Source organism: Idiotropiscis lumnitzeri, chromosome 11 (genome assembly GCF_059441095.1).
Source record: "Idiotropiscis lumnitzeri isolate Australia: NSW breed Sydney's pygmy pipehorse chromosome 11, RoL_Ilum_1.0, whole genome shotgun sequence".
In the NCBI taxonomy this organism is placed as follows: Eukaryota; Metazoa; Chordata; class Actinopteri; order Syngnathiformes; family Syngnathidae; genus Idiotropiscis; species Idiotropiscis lumnitzeri.
In genome coordinates, this window is record NC_142401.1 from 17827013 (window position 1) to 17845596 (window position 18584).

An 18584-nucleotide genomic window follows, 5' to 3' on the forward strand; every position below is an offset into this window, starting at 1 on the left:
CTCACGGAACCAATGAAATTTGTAACTAGAGGTTCCGCTGTATATAAGTAAAAAAATAAAAATCCTTTAAAATCATATTTTAATTGTATATGTATCATATTATATTAATGTATATCATATTTATGAATACCCATTGAATGATAAATAAATACAATATTATGCTATGATTATTTGTTACTTTTATTAAATTGGATATAGTTATCCCAAAAATGTTTTTTTACACAAAATCTAAACACTTAACAAACGAATGTAATTACAAATAACAATTTATGAATGACATTCTTGTATTATAGGTATAAAAAGGGAAATATGAGATGCAAATATTTTTATTAAAGAACAATTTTAACCTTCATAGAATTTTATTTTATTATGCAATATAACAGTAAGATTAAAATCTTGTACGTTAGAATATTCCTTACATAAACATAAAAATTTTTTATTCTTCACTTAAATAAATTAAAATGTTATGGACATACTGTATATGTACATATATAATCATTATTTTATGATTATTATTATACAGTAAACATTTTTTTATTAATTTAATGTGTGTGCCATCAGAGGTGAGGATGATTTCAGTGCCCAGCGTGTGGACTTTATATACTTTTTTTTTCACTTCAATCTGTTTTAGCTAGTTTGTGTTTTCGATTGCACATCCAATTGCAAAGAGATGCCAGCTGCATCTCTAAAACAAAAGTAGATTTTTTTTGTGTCAGTAAAAATAAATGAATTGAACGTAGTCAATTTAATCCAAAGCAGCAACTATTATCATTGATTTGGATGAGGTTTTTGGGTTGCTTTTGTACATTCCTTGTCAGAAAACATACAAGTATGTTGTATGCTCCAAATTACGGGCCAGTTTGCACGAGAACTTGCCTGACCTCCAGACGGCTCCCTCAAATCACAGGACAAGCAATCTGCTAATCTCCTCATTCACACTGCGACACAAAGAAAAGCCATCTCCCTCTACCCCCCTTGCTCGACCCCCCTCCCCGAGGGTAGCTGATGATGAGGGAGATGGAGAGCGGAGAGCTGAGCGAGAAATGGAGAGGGAAGGTGATCGGCTGTGAAAGGCGAGTGAGAGAGAGAAAGCGATAAACCGCGACAGGCTGCCTTAATGAAAAGCCTCTCGTGGTGATGGAGAGATTGGTGGTGGAATGCGCCGCTGATTGGCGGAGCTGCAAAAGTGTAGCACGCATGCTAATTAATGTATTGGCAGGGTTGGAGGGAGAGGATGGAGAGCTGCACCTTTATGGACCCAAGGAAAAACACAAGTTGGTCTCCCAGTTTCAACCGGCAGACATTTGTCTTCATCAGCTTTCATTCTGAAAATGGGCAGATGCCAGGAAATTTTGAATATGAGGTCAAAAGAGACAAAGTTAAAATGTGAATGCAAAACTTTTTTTTTAATCCACTATAATTTCTCGATACAGTACATACATACATATTAACAAATATTGTTCATTTATCATTTTATTATGTATAATTCATGTATGTATTAAAATAAATCAAACAGACAGGGGACAGAGGCCCAGCCATAATAATCGGTTTAGTACTCCTCGTTAAGATGTGTTAAAAGCCAGACTGGAAATGTGAGAAATTGGATTAGGCCGTGATGCAAAGAGGAATGGTCGACAATTTCTCTTTCTGTGCTCTCCCATCACGACTAAGTGCTGTTTTGTGGACAAAGTATTGCCATCAGAGGTGCTAAGAGTTTTGGCCCACATGATTTTATTTCAAATAATTATTGCATGTGAGATGTATTTTTTCCCACTGATTAAATGCACTTGAATTAAAGGTTGGATTTTTTTTCCAATTTGTATTATGCACTATTTAAAAAAAAAAGAATTTATTAAAAGCTAAAAACGACATCTTAACCAGGGATTACAGTATTTATGGAGGGCAGGGGAGATAATTTCAAATTCACAGTGACAGTGCAGAAAATGCACAAACAAAAATAATTTAGGATTCGTTATGATTCGGGTAGTAGTTTGGTCCAAGCATGTCGGAAAATTGACAAAAATAATGATCAATGTTTTCGAAAGTCAAAGTAAATGTTTTATTTTGATTCAACACAAATATAATCTGTCGTCTTTTATGGAGGACTACAGAAATTCACGATTTACTATTGTGAAACTGAAATTCATTGATTACTCGATTAATTGATGTGTATATATATATATATATATATATATATATATATATATAATTTTTTAGTAACCAATTATTTATTGCTATAAAATATAAAAAATCTACACGCAAGATAATTTATGGTATTACATAATAATAACAAGAATTATCTAATTATTTCAGGAGATAATTGCATACAATAATCCTAATGATCCTTTTTGGGGGGAAAACAACAGCTAACTTAATGAAACAAATTGCATGACATGATTCTTGGTAAATGAACGGAGGGCTGGATTAAAGAACATAGGTGCGATATGTGGGCTGCGGGCCATGTTCTGCCAACCCGATTTTCACTCAATAATTGACAATTTGAATGGGTGATTCACTCAAATATACTGCGTAAATCCCTTGTGAAATTTCAACGGTGTTGCTTATACGCAAGCAAGTCTGAGTGAATGCTATTCTTACTACCTGGGGCTTTGCATCTGACTTGCTGCAGAATTGAAAGCAGCAATTCAATTTGTCGACCGGCGTCTTCTTGTTGCCTTGTACGGAAGTGAATTTCATTGGTTTAGATTAAATCAGGTGCAGTTCATCCATTAATCTAAAGCGCTTATCCTGTTCGGAGTCACAGTTAAAGTGGAGACTATCCCAGCTGACTTCTGGTGACAGACGCAGGATACACCTTGGACCAGTCACTGGTCAATCACAGGACACATACACACAAATATAAATCCATCATTTTTTTAAAGTCTCCTGTCCTTATTAGGGTCATGGGCGAGCTTGACATGATCCCTACTGACTTCTGGCAATAGAGGTAGGGTACACCTTAAACTGGTCGCCAGTCAATTATAGGGCACATACAGCATAAATCCCAAAAATTCACAATCACATTCAGACCTGTGAATGGTTTAATCATAAATGGAATATTTTTGCTCGTTACTTATGTGGAAAATTAGTAGCTGTATTGGTCTGAAAAGTTGCCAAAAATAATGGAAATTGTGCTAAATTGGCAGCTAGTCGTAGCTCAGCTTGTTGCCCCGCTTATACTAGCATCAGTCGTGTGCACATAACATAAAAGCACATCTTTAAAAAAAAAAAACTTCATGGTCACAGTCACGGCCATTCAGAAACTGCGGGCGGACTGAACATGTACCCCGGGCCATACTTTGCCCATATTTGTCCTGGAGAATCCCTTAAGTCCAAGGAGTTATGCAGGGCTCCATTTTAGAGCTCCTCATGGTCTAAACTATTATCATGTTTTTCTCCTCATCTATCCATTTCTAAACCACTTATACACATTAGGGTCTCAAGTGAGACATAGACTATCCCAATTGACCATGAATATGAAGTACAACCTGGACTGATCGCCTGTCAATCACAGGGCACATACAGAGCACCATCTATCTATGAAGTTTTGACAGTGCTTGTCCTCATTCGGTTCGCACGTGAGGTGGAGCCGCTCCCAGCTGACTTTTGGCCAGATAAGTGGTATACGCATTGGAGTAATTTGCAGTAAATTGCAAGCTACATATAAAAAAAGACCAGAAATCTTATCAGAGCCGTCGGGTAAAAACACATTGGCTTATCTACATGACTCATTTGGATTTACAGGAAAGGAAGTTGCTGATGTAACAGACAGGAAAGTCTAAAGGCGTCGTTGGGTTCAAGGTGAGGACGATAGCGCTGAAGTGAAAGTGATGCGGCCCATGAGAAGTGACATGTGACGAGGAAGGAAAACATCATGGCGGCGCTGGTGAAGCACCTGGGCAGACATGACGGGTCAAAGGCGGCGGAAAAACTGTCAAGCTGTCAACATCAGAGAAAGCCCTGAGCAAGTCCAAACCAAGTTCCGCCATCAATGATCCGAGGCTTTCGTTACGCGCCTTGTTATCTCGCTTTGCCACGGTGGCTAAAAATGCATCCGGCGAACAAAGTCCCTGAGAAGCAAACTCAAAAATTGCGCTGGATAATGTGACGGCGACTCATTAGTGAGTGACATTTAAGAAGCGACACGGTAACACAAACCGGGGATTTAGAATGCCAACTGAAAATGATTGACGGCTTCTAAACTAGTGGAGATTTTTTTTCTTATCCCCGGTCAAGCCACAGAGTTTCTTTCAAATATTCACAGCAAAAACTAATCAAGATGAAATATTTCAAATCAAGGCAAAATATGCTTGTTCTTTGTCTCCAAAGATAATTCTTGTAATTGGGCAGTTTTTGTGTACGTGTTTCACCGTCAAAAAGTACATCAGGTCACAATTTTTTTTTGTATCAAAAATAAAACATTTTGTAATTTTTTTTCAGCTAGTGGTTCTACAATTTTTTGAAAATATTTATTCTACCACTAATTTTCACAATACGGACTAATCATAATTAATGTAAGTGATCCTCATGATGCAAAATACTTAGACTGTTTCATCTCTACTTACAAGTACCATTAAATATAAGCTCGCATAGAAGTTTGTTGAACAAAGAAATATGGAGTAGGGACACATCTATCAATCCATAACACAAAAAATGCTTCCTTTTCTGTTCAGCTTTGATTGGGTATTCTACTTGCTTGTCCAATGTATTTTTATACTGGAAGCCATCACTTATTTCCCACCAAAATGCGTAGGCACGGCCGGAGCGCTCTTCAGATGCAGCAGTCTATAGCTGAGCAGCTTTGACATCTCTCCGTACCAATTACAATTAAGCGTAAACACAATTAGATGAGAAACACAGCGGCAGTTACGAGCATAAGAGCAATCAAAACCTTTAAATTGCCCCTTGGGTGGACACTTGACACAAACTGCAGCTACTGAAGCGACTACTCATCTCGAAGTGATTCCAGATTCATTTTCGTGCACAACAGAAAAAAAAATGTGGAAAATATGGCCATGCGGAATACTAAAGACCTACAAAACCGATAAGTTCCCAATGACTTTGTAAGGTCATTAACTCATTCACTGCCATTGACGGCTAAAGACGTCAAAGATCCTTTTTTTTTTTTTTTTTTTTTTTACTCGGCTGGTAGGGAATGAGTTAATGTAAATACTGACTGTGGAATTTACATTTCCATCATTCAAACACAGAGTTTGCATGTTATCCGGTGGGTTTTCTCCGGGTACTCGTTTCCTCCCACATTCCAAATTCATGCATGGCAGGTTGATTGGATGCTCTAAATTGTCCAGAGTTGTGAGTGTGAGTGTGAATGGTTGTTTGTCTTTGTGTGCCCTGCGATTGGCCGGCAACCGGTTCAGGGTGTACCCCGCCTACTGTCAAAAGACGGCTGGGATAGGATCCAGCATGCCCGCAACCCTCGTAAAGATAAGCTTCTCAGATGATGGACAATGGATAATTCAAACACCTCTAAATCATTACTGATGGCTTATCGAAAGCAAGTATGTGCATAAATGTATGTAAATGCATATATGTATATATATTAAATATATGTAAATACTCATCAAATGCACCCATTCTAATTAGATCGGGTTGATTTGAACATCAGGAAAAACGAGTTAAATCAATATTTTTGTACTTGTTTTGTTTGTTAGCCAGTTTGTATTTCAGTCAGCATTGGTGTTTAGTATTCAGCTTTGTTAGCTTGGTTTTAGGAAGGTACCTAGGGAGCGGTTACTTAGTTAGCATCTCTATTAACTGTTTTAGGCACAATAGGTAGGTAGTTAGCTTGTTTGCTTTTAGATTTTTAGTTAGTTAGCTTGTTGGCATTTTTTTATAACTTATTTCTAGCTCATTTGTTTGGTAGGTAGTTCGCTTGTTAAAGTTTGTTGAAGTTTCCGTTGTTTGGTAGTTTGCTGGCTTGTTAGTTGCAGTACCAAGTCAAATAGTGTTTGTAGCTAGTAAAATAGATTATGTAAAAACTCTTATGGACGAAATACGCACGTGTAGAATTGGCCTTGGCAGAGGTCTGCTGCTTGCGCTTCCACATTCAAGCCTACTTAAGTGGCGCGCATGTGCGCTGTATTCTTACAATACCTTGACGGGTTTCTTGCGGGACGACTCAGCCTCATTGTTCTCTGCCTCCTCGTGCTCCTTGCTCCCTTGCGGCAGGTTGGAGTAGTTGGCCAGGCTGCTGAGCAGAGACGACACCATAGGACTGGTGTCCATTTCTTCCTGTACACGACAAAACAACACAACATCCATAAACGCAGCCTTGAGTTTAAAGTGTGCATTTATTTAATGGATATTTGTATTTCACATGACACAAATTGACAAACATAGTCAATGTCTTAGATGAATATATTGCCCCACACATTGGCCACATTTACTTTATCATTATAGCGCTCAAAAATGTTCAAATGTGACTGCACCATTCCAAATATTGTTTGTGTTAATTTGAGTTACTGGCAGGAAAATGAGTGTGAAGTGTTTTGGGATCATCAAGCACTTTTGCACTATTTGTGACAGGGCTCGGTCCAGCCAGCCCGGAAATAGTAGGGGTTTTCCATATAAGAGTAATAATATTCTCAAAGCACATTTTTCCTCACACCCTGAATAGACGGCATCTGTATTGAACGCTGCCTTTCGTCTACGCTCAAATGTCACATGGCTGGGACCATCTCAGTGTATTTGCGCAGAGGTTTGCAACAAATTGCCTCCTTTTCACGTTGATCCCTGCACCCGTGTGAGATTAGCTTGCATTAACCTGCCGCTCCCGCGCGGCCTTCGCGCCGTTGTTGCCGACATCGATCGTCGGTCAGCCAGGGCCGCTACTCAAAATAACAGTGGGGCTTTGTGCAGGTACCTCAAACAGGGCCATGTTCTTGCCATCGTACTGCTGGCTCTTCTCCGCTGCAGCATCGCTGCTGTTGATGAAGGGGCTGCTCTCCTTGGGGTTATTGTCACCTGCAAAGGGAGAAAGAAACAGGAAGTCAAACACACACGGCAGACGAGTGACGTTGTAAGGATACCTATCGGGATATACGTGGGGATGCCAAAGTGGCCACAGTTGGACCTTACAGGGAAAATGAGCGCAGCTAATGAAGTGTGCATTGGCAATATGCTCAGTGTTACACAGTGCATTCAATGAATAGCCCCAAACTGCAGCACCACAATTAGCCTCTCGAAGGGAGATACTATTAAACAGGTAAGTCATTTTTACAATTACAAAGTTTGTACAAAAGCAACTGATGAGACTTGATAATCAGACTTGCTCCGTATAACCAGTGATCATCAAAGTTTGATCAAGATGCATTTGTATAATTACTAATGACGTAGGCAGTGTTGAATTTGTCACCAAAAATGTCAAAATGTGAACCTTGGTTTATTAGCCAAAATATCAGATACTCATACTCAGTGGAAATAAGGTGAGGGCAGAATAAATAATGGAATTAAAAAGGAAGCAAGGAAACAAGGAAGGCAGGAAGGGAAAAAAGATGGGCTTGCGGAAAAAGTAATAAAGAAATGAACGGAGAGAAGGGAGGAGAGGGAATAGAAGCAAAACAAGGGAAATGGGAAGGAAGGAAATAATAATGGAAGCAAAGAAGAACACAAAGAGGGAAGGAATACGGGAAGGGAAGAAGCAAAGAAAGAGAGGAGGAAGGATGGTCACGTGGGAAAAAAGCAATGACTGTCTGAAAGGAAGAAATGAAGGAAAGAAGGGCAAGTGCAAAAAAGAATAAAGTGGGAAGGAAGGAAATTAATGACTGCGTAGGTAAGGTAAGGGAGGAAGGATGTAAGTTAGAAAGGACGGAAAGAAGGAAAAGAGAGTTTGTGGCTTTTGAAAGGAAGTCATTGAATTTAGGGAAAGTCAGTGAGTGAGTGAGTGATATGGGAGGAAGGAAAAAAAAATGAGTCAAAAGTAAGAAAAATCAAGAAACGCGGAAGAAAAGGTCAGAAAGGAAAGAAGACATTGTTAGGATGCCCCATTTGATTTGGACTTCTCTCCACTGTGGTTCAACATTAGTCCTAAAAGAAAAAGACCAACTCAAATGACTTGTGGCCTGCAAGGAGGCCGTTTCTGTGCGCGTCGTCTTGGCTGCGCCTCGGCCCGGGAGGACCTCCTCGGGGAGGCAGCAGATTGCTGTCCCTCTGGCTCTCGGCCCTCAGTGCCGCGAGACCAGGTTATTTATAGCGGCGGCGCCGCGGCGACCATGTGGCGTGACGCCGGCCACGGCTAGACACAGACCAACAAATGAGTCTCACAGACAAGGACTAAAGAGCGTGAAGACACTCAGAGAGACAAGTGGCGATTGGGACACAATGATGGCTGACTTCTTTGATGAATGTGAAATTGCTCAACTTTAGAGTTTCAATCTATGGCCGTCTTAGTGGCACTTTTTGATCCTCTTTGCTTTAAGTGCTTAATTTGTGGCATCTATGCGCAATTACAAATCATTATTCCCTCAAGAATCCCTTAGATTGTACCATATGAACACAGCAGCGCTAATGTGAACTGTTAACTGGTGTTGTCAACAGTGTGATGATGTGCAACAACTTCCTCTTGACAGTAGATTGACATTTCTGGATTAAGGAAGTAGGCAATTCAGTAAAGTAAGACATCGCTTCTGGCCATAGTCATTAATGAGGGATAAAAGCCAACATATTTTTATGCAAATAATTGATCAAAATTTGCCATGATAAGCAACCTTTGCTTTGTTGTTTTTAGCTATTAGCATTTCTTTAAAGATCAAAGCCAAGACTGAACAAGAGAGCTTGTGATCTGTTGAAAGGGACAAACAAATGATCTGATGCACACAATGCTGAGCGCATGTGAAGGTCGGATGCCCCCAAAGAACGTGTTTCTTTACAGTTCATTTCTTCCTGCTCCCACACAATTAAACTCCATCATTGCACAAATGATGGACGGCCCGTTTCAGGAAACATGACACAGTTCAAGAAGAACTCGCCTCCCCCTGAGCGGCTTATTGTGCTGCGATCTGATGGGAGGCGTCCAACAGCAGCTCACGCTGTCAAAGCCTCTCGCTATCGATGGTCCAAATCCACAGCTTTGAGGCTCACTGCGCACGGGAACCTCTTAAGGACAAATGAGCGCTCACCCTCAGCAGGGCTGTCTAAATGTTGGGGAAGATGGCAAGACTTTCTGATAGCCCTAAGCATGTTTGGGGCCACTGTCAGAGTTCAGTGTCTTCTTCAAGGACACTTGGAAATCGCCACAAAGGTTGAGAATTGAACATTTCGTCGTCAATAGCTGGATCACTCACGTTTGAAAAAAAATCAATTACATTAGGATATTAAAAATCGCTGTGTGTACCCCATTCAACAAACTACAGTAGTAAGCCGAAATGAACTGCACTGCACACATCATGCCTTCTCAAACGTAGGTTACTCTTGTGCGAAGGTGCCTTTGTTGATTGTCATTGTTGTTGTGAGTGTGTTTACGATCTTCTGGGCAAGCATCCAAAGCAGATCACAGTGTCCCGGACACGCCATTTACTCAATTTAGGGTTCACCTCCCAAACATGCTGACTCTTACAACTTGTCCATTACTCTATTTGTCACTCTGTACATGTACCAAAGATATATCACAGGGTGTATCTTAGAAATAAGCAGGGTTAGTAGAGTTCAAATATTAGGCCAAGTCAGATAATAAATCTACATAAGCAGACTGGTGGAATAACAGAGTGATTGTTAGTCCACAAGCGCTTCCTTCACAAGTACTGTGTTTGCACATTTTGCGGCTCACAAGCCCAGTTCACAGTTCTCCTGTTCTTTGGACAGAGCCATAAGGGAGCACTTGTCCAGAAGTATTTGAATTTGCGCTATCGACCGGCGCAGTGCGCTCATGAAGAGACTGAAAGACTAACAATAAGCGTTATTATTGGAGTAGTTGGAGGGCGTAAAACTTTAATACATCTTATGGAGTGGTAAAATATTAGAAATGCAAATCACTATGATGCAATGCAATTGTACACAACAAACGGTATGCTAATGATACAATGGTACATTAAATATCTAAATGTAAATACGTGTTGTCATTTTATTTTTTTTTAATTATCACTTCGACTAATCAAATATATCATTTAAAATGAGAAAATAAAGTAAATATAAAAAAATAGCCTAGATACCCTATATACATTTTACCTATAAATGCCGGAATAATAAATGCACGTAATTGTTAACAAAATATACTAAAACAATTGAAACAAAAAGCCAAATATTATAAAATAATAATAATAAATAATATTATATTATTTGTATTTGTATTATTACAGTGCATATAAAAAATTTGATATTTGCCTGTCCCATTATCCGGACGACAATTTAATTGCAATATATTGTGCAGCCTTAATTTTTTCAATGACCGGGTAGCACTTTCCTTTATATATTTTTTTTACTATGCAAATATTCACATTCCACTAATCAAATGTTTATGGAGATGTCCTTCTTATAATAATTTATCATTATAGAAATTATTATCAAAACTGAGCTAATTCATTATCTTCACACATCTCATAATATTTGATACGGCCATATTTTAAGATTTGAACAAGAACAAACAGGTTGGAAAGAAATAAAGTTGCATTCTCTTGTCATTATTCCTATGGTGTGTCGCCAATTTCAGCTGCCAATTCTGTTCACAGGAGTACGACAACACAGTCTACCAACGGAGAGGCTATAGGGCTCTTCTGGCTCGCTTGTCTTGCCCGCTGCCGGTGGAGCGAGGTGAAGGATTAAGGTCACTTTAATCTAAATTCCAGTCAAATCGGGATTGGAAATGTATTAACATGTACCCAGACTGATCCATGCGACGGCCTGACGACACAGCAAAGAGCTTTTTTGGGAGGATGTTAATCGTAGTGGCAGATCATGAGTATGTTATGATAAAAAATGTTTTGAAAATAGCAGGACGGTACATTCGTGGTTCGCACGGGTGCCTCACGTTTCACATTTCTGAGATTCTGAGTTTGAATCTCAGATCTGGCCGTCCTGCTTCCTGTGCTTGCATTAGGCTTCCTCCCAAATTCCAAAAACATGCATAACTGCAACAAGACTAAAACTTGTCTTTAGGTGTGAATGTGAGTGTGAATGGTTGTGTGTCTATAATTGCGCTGCGATGGGTTGTAATCCGGTTGCGCGCTGGAATATGCTCCAGCTCACCCATGACTCAAATGAGGACAAAATCTGATCAATAAACCATAGGCCCTATTTTCATAGAAAGGCAAAAGTGTGCTCGGATTAAAAACTGTTGCATATTCATTTTCATGTTTAGAAAAATGTATTTAGTTTTGATGATGTATGAACTGAGCAAGTTCATTAAAAAAATGTGAACTGAACTTTGAACTAGTTCATGTAGAAAATGAACTTCTACAACACAGCCAAAAACATATTTCACAAATACAATATATTTGTCGTCGGCAGTGAATGGGTGGATTCCAGTTAACGGATATAAACATCCATGGCACTGAATGCGTTCAAATTAAACTTGCTCGTGTGTGTGCGTCCGGTGACGTTTTAATAAAAAGCAGTCAATAGAAGCAGAAACTCAGTGATATTTTTTCAAAACTGTAGCGTTTTCCAAAGCACTATATACTGTCGATATAATTGCAGATTACATGTTGGCAAAGTTATAACTCATCCCCTCTTAATGTTGGATCTTTGCAACAAGATATGAAGGACTAAAGATTGTTCGGGTCTGTGGGGGGAATTTAGCTTGCATCAAGTGAATTACACGCTTTGACAGGCAAAAACAGCGGAAGGTGGGGAGGAATAAAATAGCAACAGCACATGGTTACATGCCCACATCTGCCCACACACACACACACACACACACGCACACACGCACAGTCATAAATTGACTTTTTTTCCCCATTTCCTTACTGCTTCCGAGCTGCTGTGGTAGCAATGGCAGAAGCACATCCGAGACATAGCATCCTTGTATAAGAGGATCTTTGTGTTTTTCTCTCCCACTCTCCCTCATAATTTATTATTCTGGGCTAGGATGCATTTTTAAAAAGGAACATTTATGTCACTGTTACTGTATGTGACTGCAGGAGTGGACCCCTGCCCTTATCAGTATTCAGGCTGCCACTTCGACTCAGTATGAATTTTAATGCCTCGCTTTGCCTCGTCACCTTCCATTTTGACACGAGTCTCTCTGCTTTCCCTTCAACTTCTCCAGTTCCAGCTGCTGCTTCCTGATTGGCTTGTTGGCCCACAACGGAGGCATGGACAAGAAAGCCCACTGAGGCTTTTAGCATGTTGAATGGGTGAGTCTCGGTCTGCCCACGCCGCTGGCAGGATGCGAGTGTCGGGATTAACTTGGAGGGTCAACACTTTAACAACGCCTTCCTTGCAGCACCCTCGCTAATCTGAGAACGACAATGACAAATAAAGGCAAATAAATCCCTTCTTGATTTAATCTACAGTACAATAAAGATACACAAAAGCAACACCATTGAGACTGAGGGTCTAGATGTGCATTTTTGATATGTCCTTGAAATTTTGGATCAGCGATTCAGAAAATACGGCAGGTAGGATATTAATTTGTCTTATTTACCAGTGCTTGCACATTTGTCAGTCTTTGATTGGCTATATTCCATCACGTCACAGTTTGCAGAGTCAACTAGCTCAGGAAAACGTGGCTTCCCCCACACACACAAATATTTTTTGCTTTACTCCATTTTGGCATTATGGTGGATTTTAGCTCTGGATACTCAAGTAAATCCAAGTCCAGGTCTCAGGATTTGACAAAGTGCCTGAGGAACACAGCCGATTGCGCATTTAGCAATTTACAGTACATGGCTCAATTATCCAGTGTCAGTGCTTTATGGTATTTAATGATAGATTAATAGGTTCAATCCATTGAAAATATTTTACTCCTGCATCTAAGAATTAACTTTTTCTCCCACCCCTACAAAATGTAACAAGTGAGCCTTCTTATGTACGAAGTAACCCATAGATGGATAACATTTTGGGGGTCGTGAGGAATTATAAACTTATTTCCTCGACTCTAGTTTTAAGATGCAATTTCATCATTTACCAGTAGACAACAGACAACACGTCTAGACACACCTAAGTGCTCAGGTAATAAACAATCACAGCTCACCTGTTTTCTGTTTGAACAATGATTGGTCGTTACCTGAGCCCGTAGGCACTGTGATGTCATTTTCAGTCAACAGTAAGTGGCAAAATGTCCGCTCCCTGAGATGTGGGTTTTGATACTAAATTGATCCACACACACAAAATCAATCGGAATGGCGGGTTGAGACTCATGGGGACAAATAAAACGTTATTGTCAATAATATGTTTGATTTGACTCCACCTTTAAAGTTGGAAGGCTGTTCAGTAGTTTTGTGCCATCTTTGAATAGAAGTATTTATGCACGAGAGACGTTTGTACTGGAATAAAAAAAATGACATTATGTGGCACCAGCACACCTGCAACCTTTGTGACTATAAGCGGCTTGGATACAAGATGCATGGATGATTGCTATACTGCGATATATGTGTTGTCCGCCCTATAATGACAGACTGCAAATAGTTGATTTGTTATTTCCATTAAACCTTGTCATTCTGTGACGGAATTTGGATTTAAAAGCTAAGCTTCACTTGTCATGTGATCAAACCGCTTAATAATCTCGGGTGCTTTTACTTCTTGTGCGATAAAGACGCAGATTAGCAAAGATTAGTGCCATGGCGAGTAAAGCGTGTTGAATTTTTGCACCACATCTGATCGTGGCAAATACTAGCCAAAAAATGGCAAAAACTCGGGCAGTCACAACAAAATCATTATCGAGCACACGCTCTAGATAGTTTATTTTAATGGGAACACAAAGTAGAAAGTGATGCCAGGGGAGGTACGTGTGACCCCATATTTTCTTCTTCCAAGGGGCGCTTAACAAAAAATAATTAAGAACCAATGCCTAACCTATAACTCCAAAACATTAATGGATGATAAATCCGATATTGTTTATCGACAGTAATTGTTAAAAAAATATATGTGGGAAGATGACCTTGAAAAATATTGCAATATTGAGGGAAAAGAAATCTATGTGATTATTTTTCAAAATCGTTCGGCTTTACATAACATGCATGTTTTGGAATGTGGAGATTTGAGCCCCAAACTTCACACTAGTACACCATGTCAAGCCATTTCGGGGTTCCAAAGGCTAGCAGTGCATTTCGATGTTCCAATTTCCATTTGCAGTCACTACTCGACGTGTTTGTGCTTCCACAAGAATGCCAACAGGACATGTGAACGCTGAAGCCTGGCCGCAGTTGGCAATCGGAATCCTTCAAGTGATGGTGGGAATGTCCGGTCAGTCGAATGGCTTCCACTCCAAAGGATATAATGCGCCTGGCGGCAGCAACTCCGGGTTGCTGCTTGCTGCTGCTGAAATTGGCCAGACCTGGCGGGTGGAACATTGGCTTCAGGGGATGAGAAAAAGAAAGGTAGCGATAGTACTATGGAAGGGTCAGAAAGATTGAGTGGGAAGACAGGGGTGAGGTCGGCTTGGATTACACAGCGCTAACGTAATTGGGGGAAGCGCAAAGGTGGCGCAGCACCTGCCATTTCTTACTTTTTATGGAGTGCCAAGTCAGGAGAAGGGCAAACGCGTCCGTCCGTTTTCTATCCGCCTTTTTCCTGAGGGCTCTCATGGGGAAACGATCACGTCAGTTACTACCGGTAAGAAATTTGCTATTTGTTACAGCGGATTACGTCTCACGGTGCGGTTTAATTTTCTCACCAACTTTTCTAAGCGTTCATAAGCCCCCATTGCAATGAAAAATGTCCTGCACAGCTTGGGAACTTGAAGCAGAAAAAGTTGAATCTGTGACTACAAGAGAAATATTTTTAACTGGCTGGACGATGACGAGAGAATTTTCCGTGAGAAAGGCTAGTTTCCAGCGCCAATCACAGAAAAAAACTGATCCAAGAGTCTTTTTTTGAAAAGACCCCCACTTCCACTTTGTATCTGTGCTCCTTTTCACTTTGGGGACAAAGAGCATGGCGCCGCAACACGCGCATTGAACCTTGTTCTAATGTGCTTGCAGAGCGCAAGCCACCCGATAAGATTTGCCAAGTGCCACGAGAACAGATTGTTTTTACGCGTGTAGGAGACACGACACTTTCGTATTAGTCACCCTCTGAAATTATTAGAAGATTCGTCCCATTATTTGGGACAAAGCAGTTTTGTCATTAAACTGTCGTGATCGCCTATGGAGAGGAAGATGTTATGCTCATGAAATCCAAAATATCAGGGCGATTGTTCTATTTGCAGCGGTTGGAGTTGCCATACGGAGAGATGCTTGCATAAAATTTGCTAAAGGTTGATTACAGTTTCATGACATTGTGTTACATGAAGGTTTCCATGAAGCATCCTGATCATGTGGTTACCTCAGAGTGGGGAGTTGTACATTTGGTTGGCTCCTTGCTACATCTGCTTGAAGCTAAATAAGACGTATATGTCCAAGCTCTTTTAACAAAACAGGACCAGCTTCATTACTGTGTAGGTACTGATACGCCTCGGAGCATTTGAAGTTGTCCTCCTGGGCAGCACATATGCACGCACGTTTATGTTAAGGGACGTAGGCGGTTAAGGCATGCTTGGTAGGACTTATGTTACAGATAGCTAGCAATGAGCTTCAGCTGGCTGCTAAACTCGATGTGGACTCTCTTAAGTCCAATGATCCATTTCTGAAAAATATCGTTATCATGATGAGTAGTAATTAACAGAAAACCAAGAAGCTATGCTAATTGCTATGTTAACCTGAGATTATTTGTAATTGTGAAACACCAGTAATAAGTACTTGGGTGACTGAGTAGACTTTTCAGAGAAACTGTCAGGAACCATGAACTGCAAAATAGTGTCCGCAAATAAAATGATAAAAATGTAAATCTAAAATGATAACTTTTTACGTAGTCACATTACAACAACAAACGCGACTTCCAATGCGAACGCAATGCGTCTGTGATGTGACTTACATGTGTAAAAAGCATTTCATCGAGTGACGTGCGCCAAAAAAAAAAAATGATCACGTGGCACAGTGTTAATGGAAGTAGGGGCTCATTTCATCATCTCATACTGTCAGAGTAGTGAGGCGGGAGGAGGTAAAAATATTTTGGGGACATGAGGCAACGGGCTGTGATCTCTTCATTTCATTGAGACGTCAACTAAAGATGAAGTCACAACGTTTTCAGGATGAGCAAAATGTTGTGGGGTGTGAGACAATTCAACACAGACCTATTGTCATACATTTTAATAATGACAGAAAAACCCGAGAAGTGTACACAATCATTTGCGAGGATGTGCCAAAGTGGCATATGCAACTTGTTCCAAGAAATGAAAAATGAATTTTCCGATAAGCACATGTCACACTATGATGTGAAAATTGAACAAGTGTTTTGAGCAATTCGATAGTGATCTTAGAAAAGCATCAAAGCATCCCCCCCAAAAAACTTTAATATAGTATATTCTATTTAAAATATCACAAATATCAGTTTCTTCTCACAATATGGTCCTGAGATTTGATTTTTAGATCTGCACATTAAATGTTCTCACGCGGTTTTACATAATGGATGTATGGAAGATTACATTACAGTAGATCTCATCTGATTTTTTCTTAAATCAAAAACCATTCAACTCACTTGGAAATAAATATTTTGAACGGAAATTTCTCTTTCTGTTTGAAATTACTAAACTGAAAATAAATCTTGAAAAAAAATACAGTTAATTGCTATTCACAGTGAATTTTATTTGGTATTTTGTCATATTTTTATTTTGAATAAATCCATTGCTTGATGTTCCTAGGATTAACGTGCAAAAACTTGCTCCTCAAAATTTGCAAATTGCTCCTCAAATGATGTCAGTGATGAGCAACCATTTACACGCACTGCCTTAATGAATACTTCATGAGCACTTATTTAGCTTTGTTTCAAAAGATGCAAGATTCCATACAGTGAAGTTTTGCAGCCATTTTTTTTTTATGAATTCAAGCAAAAACAAGTTAAGTCTCCCTACTTGAAAACAATATTTTCACTGCATTTTTTTTAAAATTCACTTTTCACTTTTTTTTTAATCTGGATGTGTTAAGGAAGACGAAGCAAAGGCCACAGTGATTCAATCAACTGCGGGGGCTGCTGCAAGGAGGATGGATTAACGTCGTATGTGACAAGAACATCATCTGAGGTCAGCTTCAGCCTCTTTGAGGGAAAGCTGGAGGTGTGAGCCCAGGTGCAAATTAACACCTGATTCGCTTCCTCACAGACTGACAATCTCATCCCTCCCGGATACGCCATCACAATCTCGTCCGGCATACAAGGGGGAAGGATACAACTGCATCTTTATTTTCTTGAGGTTCTTGAAACCCAACATTGTTGGAGATATACCATTTCATCAATGAGGGAGCCTCTTAGAGGAAAAATATGAATGTAAGATCTGTATTTATTTAAAAAAAATCCTTTATAAACAAGATAGTAATGTTGCCACTCTCACAAAATAAGGTTAGTAATAAATAAATATTGAGTAAAATAAAAATTGCAAATATCTACAAAAAATAAATAGTAATAAATAGTTGTGTTGTACCGTATTGTATATCTCAAAAATAAAAAAGTATTAGATTCAAAATGAATGCAAGCATTGCAAAATTAATTTAAACAACAAAAAACATTCTAGAATAAAATAAATTAACACACATAATGTAATTTAATATCCAAATATTCCAAAATTCTTTTTCTGAGACGCGACAGTGTACACCACCACAAAATACAAAAAACAATAATAATAGAAACATTGTAAAATTAATACTTTTCTGCCAGTGTTGATCAATACTGAATATTAGAAAAAACATATTTGTGAAAGGCAACATTTTTCATATGCCGTCATTTAGTTGGGCCTAATTTTATGACAAGGGAGTGAAATTCTCTGTCCTTACATAGAAAGCAAAGTCAAAAGGTGGGTAGCGGTGCTAAAATAGTTCAACGCTATGAGATGAATGGGTGGTCAATATAATTCCATCCCTCACAACCACACAAACACACACGTACAAAAACACGCATGTACACGCGCACATGCACACCCAGTGTTGAAGGGCTTTTTCATGTGAAGAAGTTCAGAATTGAATGCACAAATCGTACAGCTCGGAAAGACACGAGGCCATCTTACGTCTGCATTATTTAGGGCCAAAAAAGCTCCCAAACTGTTTTCGTGCTGCACATCCTCAGCGAGGCAAAATGCTGCTGCAACGCCGACAAGATCCTTTAAGGTCGCCGCGACCCTGAGTGGGTCGAGATGACTGTGACCTTACTAACTCTGGGCACAGTATGCCATCATTAACTCACTGCAACTAAGTTAAAGACAACCAAAATCATACAATTTAATTCAGCCAAAATCTTCTCATCCATTTGCTAAATCACTTGTTCTTTTTATTTTGCGGTTTCCGTGGAGCCTATGCCAGCTGACTTTTGGCGAGAGAAGTGAGGTAGATCCCAGCTTGTTGCCATAGCAATGCAGATACAGTATGAAATAGACAAACAAGCATTCA

The 18584-nt window shown here is 39.5% G+C and overlaps 1 protein-coding gene across 2 annotated transcripts in view; it reads right to left on the reverse strand.

Annotated features, from left to right (window-relative positions):
- Window positions 1-18584, reverse strand: part of slc12a5a (solute carrier family 12 member 5a) — a 170600-nt gene that overhangs the window by 48380 nt on the left and 103636 nt on the right. For both annotated transcript variants that reach the window (XM_088308008.1, XM_088308007.1), the window contains exons 2-3: window positions 6884-6984; window positions 6115-6252 (exon numbers count right to left, since the gene is read on the reverse strand). In XM_088308008.1, the coding sequence (XP_088164134.1) occupies window positions 6115-6252; window positions 6884-6984 (239 nt within the window). The remainder of the gene's footprint in view (window positions 1-6114; window positions 6253-6883; window positions 6985-18584) is intronic.